General features: G+C 52.0%; 1 protein-coding gene across 1 annotated transcript; it reads right to left on the reverse strand.

Annotated features, from left to right (window-relative positions):
• Window positions 1-1,247: 1,247 nt before the first annotated feature.
• Window positions 1,248-1,667, reverse strand: L969DRAFT_91266 (uncharacterized protein; the record flags this gene model as incomplete). The annotated part of the gene is made up of 1 exon (XM_014709183.1): window positions 1,248-1,667. A coding segment is annotated over one exon (220 nt), but the record flags the coding sequence as incomplete, so codon positions are not given.
• Between the last annotated feature and the right edge of the window lie 203 nt (window positions 1,668-1,870).

The raw sequence follows: 1,870 nt of genomic DNA on the forward strand, positions 1-1,870 counted from the left end.
TGCGAGCCTGCAGCACCACCTGCAGCGCTAGCTCCGCTTCCTCTGCTCTCAGATGTTAGCTCGTTGCTGGCACAATGCAAGGCTATGACTTGCCCGCCACCGACGATGGGCGAGGCAGAAACGTAGGCAACTGCGAGAGCCGAGAGAACGAAGCTGAGCGTGACCTTCATNGTGATGCGAATGNGATGCTAGTGTGATGAGGTGGTAGTGATGGCTGTGAAGTGATGAATGAATAGATCTGTACCACCTGCTTGATATAACATTCGCAGAACGTCCTCGGACGGTCTTGTGTTCTGAGAGGGCCAGCATAGTAGAGCTCAGGGAAGACGCAGAGGCTGACAAGTGCCGAGGAGATCCGTCAGGGAGACTCTTGATGGGCGCTCCTGATCTCGAACGAGGCGAGGTCCGAGCGCGCCTCGTGTCATTGCGCAGGATCCGGCTGCTGATCATGAAGTATGTAGAGTATGCTATCATGCTTTGATGACTGTGTACTCGTTGCTGCATGTCTGGCGCAGTGCAACGTCCGAAAACGTGAAGTGTGGTGGTTCCCCTCGGATAGTGCATCAAAACTCAGCGCAGAGTTCTCGTGGATATGATATCGTACTGCAATCTGCTATAGCAGCGCAAGATCTGCATGCTGGCTGACAAGGTCCTGCATTGGATCTCGAAACGTTTATGACAACTGACATGCGAGCGAGTGGGCGGAACCGGTATATAAAGACAGTTCGCACGTCATGCCATGATTGCAGAGTCTGCGAGCACTCAGGCCTCGGATAGATGGAACAGCATTAGGGATAGGCGATGAGCAGACCGGGGCATTTGTAATAGTTAGGATATAGAGGACTGCCCCGCTGAGCTCAAAGAACGAGTGAGGTGGGTGGAAAGGTGCGGGGTGAGGATCGATGTGGATCGATGTGAGAAGCACTTTTCCAAATCATCTGCTATCGCTTTTACGCCCTTCAAAGTGCTAATACAGTCTTCTTAGAGCTACTTTCTTCAATTTTGCATAGCTTTGCATTATCTGTGACCCTCTCGTCATGCCCTGTAGTCATTGAAAAATGCCAGACATTGGGCCACTATATCCCGCACATCTCGCGCATCTGACCACCGGAAGATTTCTTCTGTGAGTCGAACCCAATTTGCTCTTCTCTTGTATAAAGAGCATTGAGGCCTCACAAACGTTCTTGAGCGATATGACGTAATATCAGCTTCAATCTTGAGCATCTAGATCTTCAAGCAGAGGAATGCTCGAGACAATGTTTGAGCAAGTGTACTAGAGTGCGCTCGCTGTTTGCTAGAACTGGCAATGGCTAGCAAGCTTCATCAAGCCTGACACACGCTTGCTGCTAGGATGAGAATCATTCACGGCCATGGAATGAGCGTTCTGCGATCACATATGCCAACTGCCAGACGAAGATGTGGCCAGGTCCTTTGCCCTTCGCTCGAGTCAGAACGTTACCACAGATCCAATGAAAGGAGAGTGATGAGCAGCAAGCTTTGGCATAGGTGATGCGCAGGTTGTTCGAGCAGTCAGAGTGCTCGTAAGCACGCCGACGGGTAATTGCAAGTGTGCGGACGCAACTATGCGCGCGCAAGTATGATGATTCGGACCTCGATATCGAAACGCCACTGGATCCCCAATGAGCCAGGTAGATCTCCCGGTCATGCTGCAAAGATACTTCGGTTCAATGTTGTGGGTGACTGCTGAGCTCTAATGCGAGAGCCGAGCGCTACAGGCCTACGTTATCTTGTAGCTCGGGGCCAACTCAGGGCGTAGGTTCGACGCGACAGCAGAACCCAGCGGTCCGGCGCCCAAGCCGATCTATCTCAACGAGCATCTCCTCTCGAGTCGCGATCGCCACTGCGTATC

Source organism: Mixia osmundae (genome assembly GCF_000708205.1).
Source record: "Mixia osmundae IAM 14324 unplaced genomic scaffold scaffold_26, whole genome shotgun sequence".
Taxonomy (NCBI): domain Eukaryota; kingdom Fungi; phylum Basidiomycota; class Mixiomycetes; order Mixiales; family Mixiaceae; genus Mixia; species Mixia osmundae.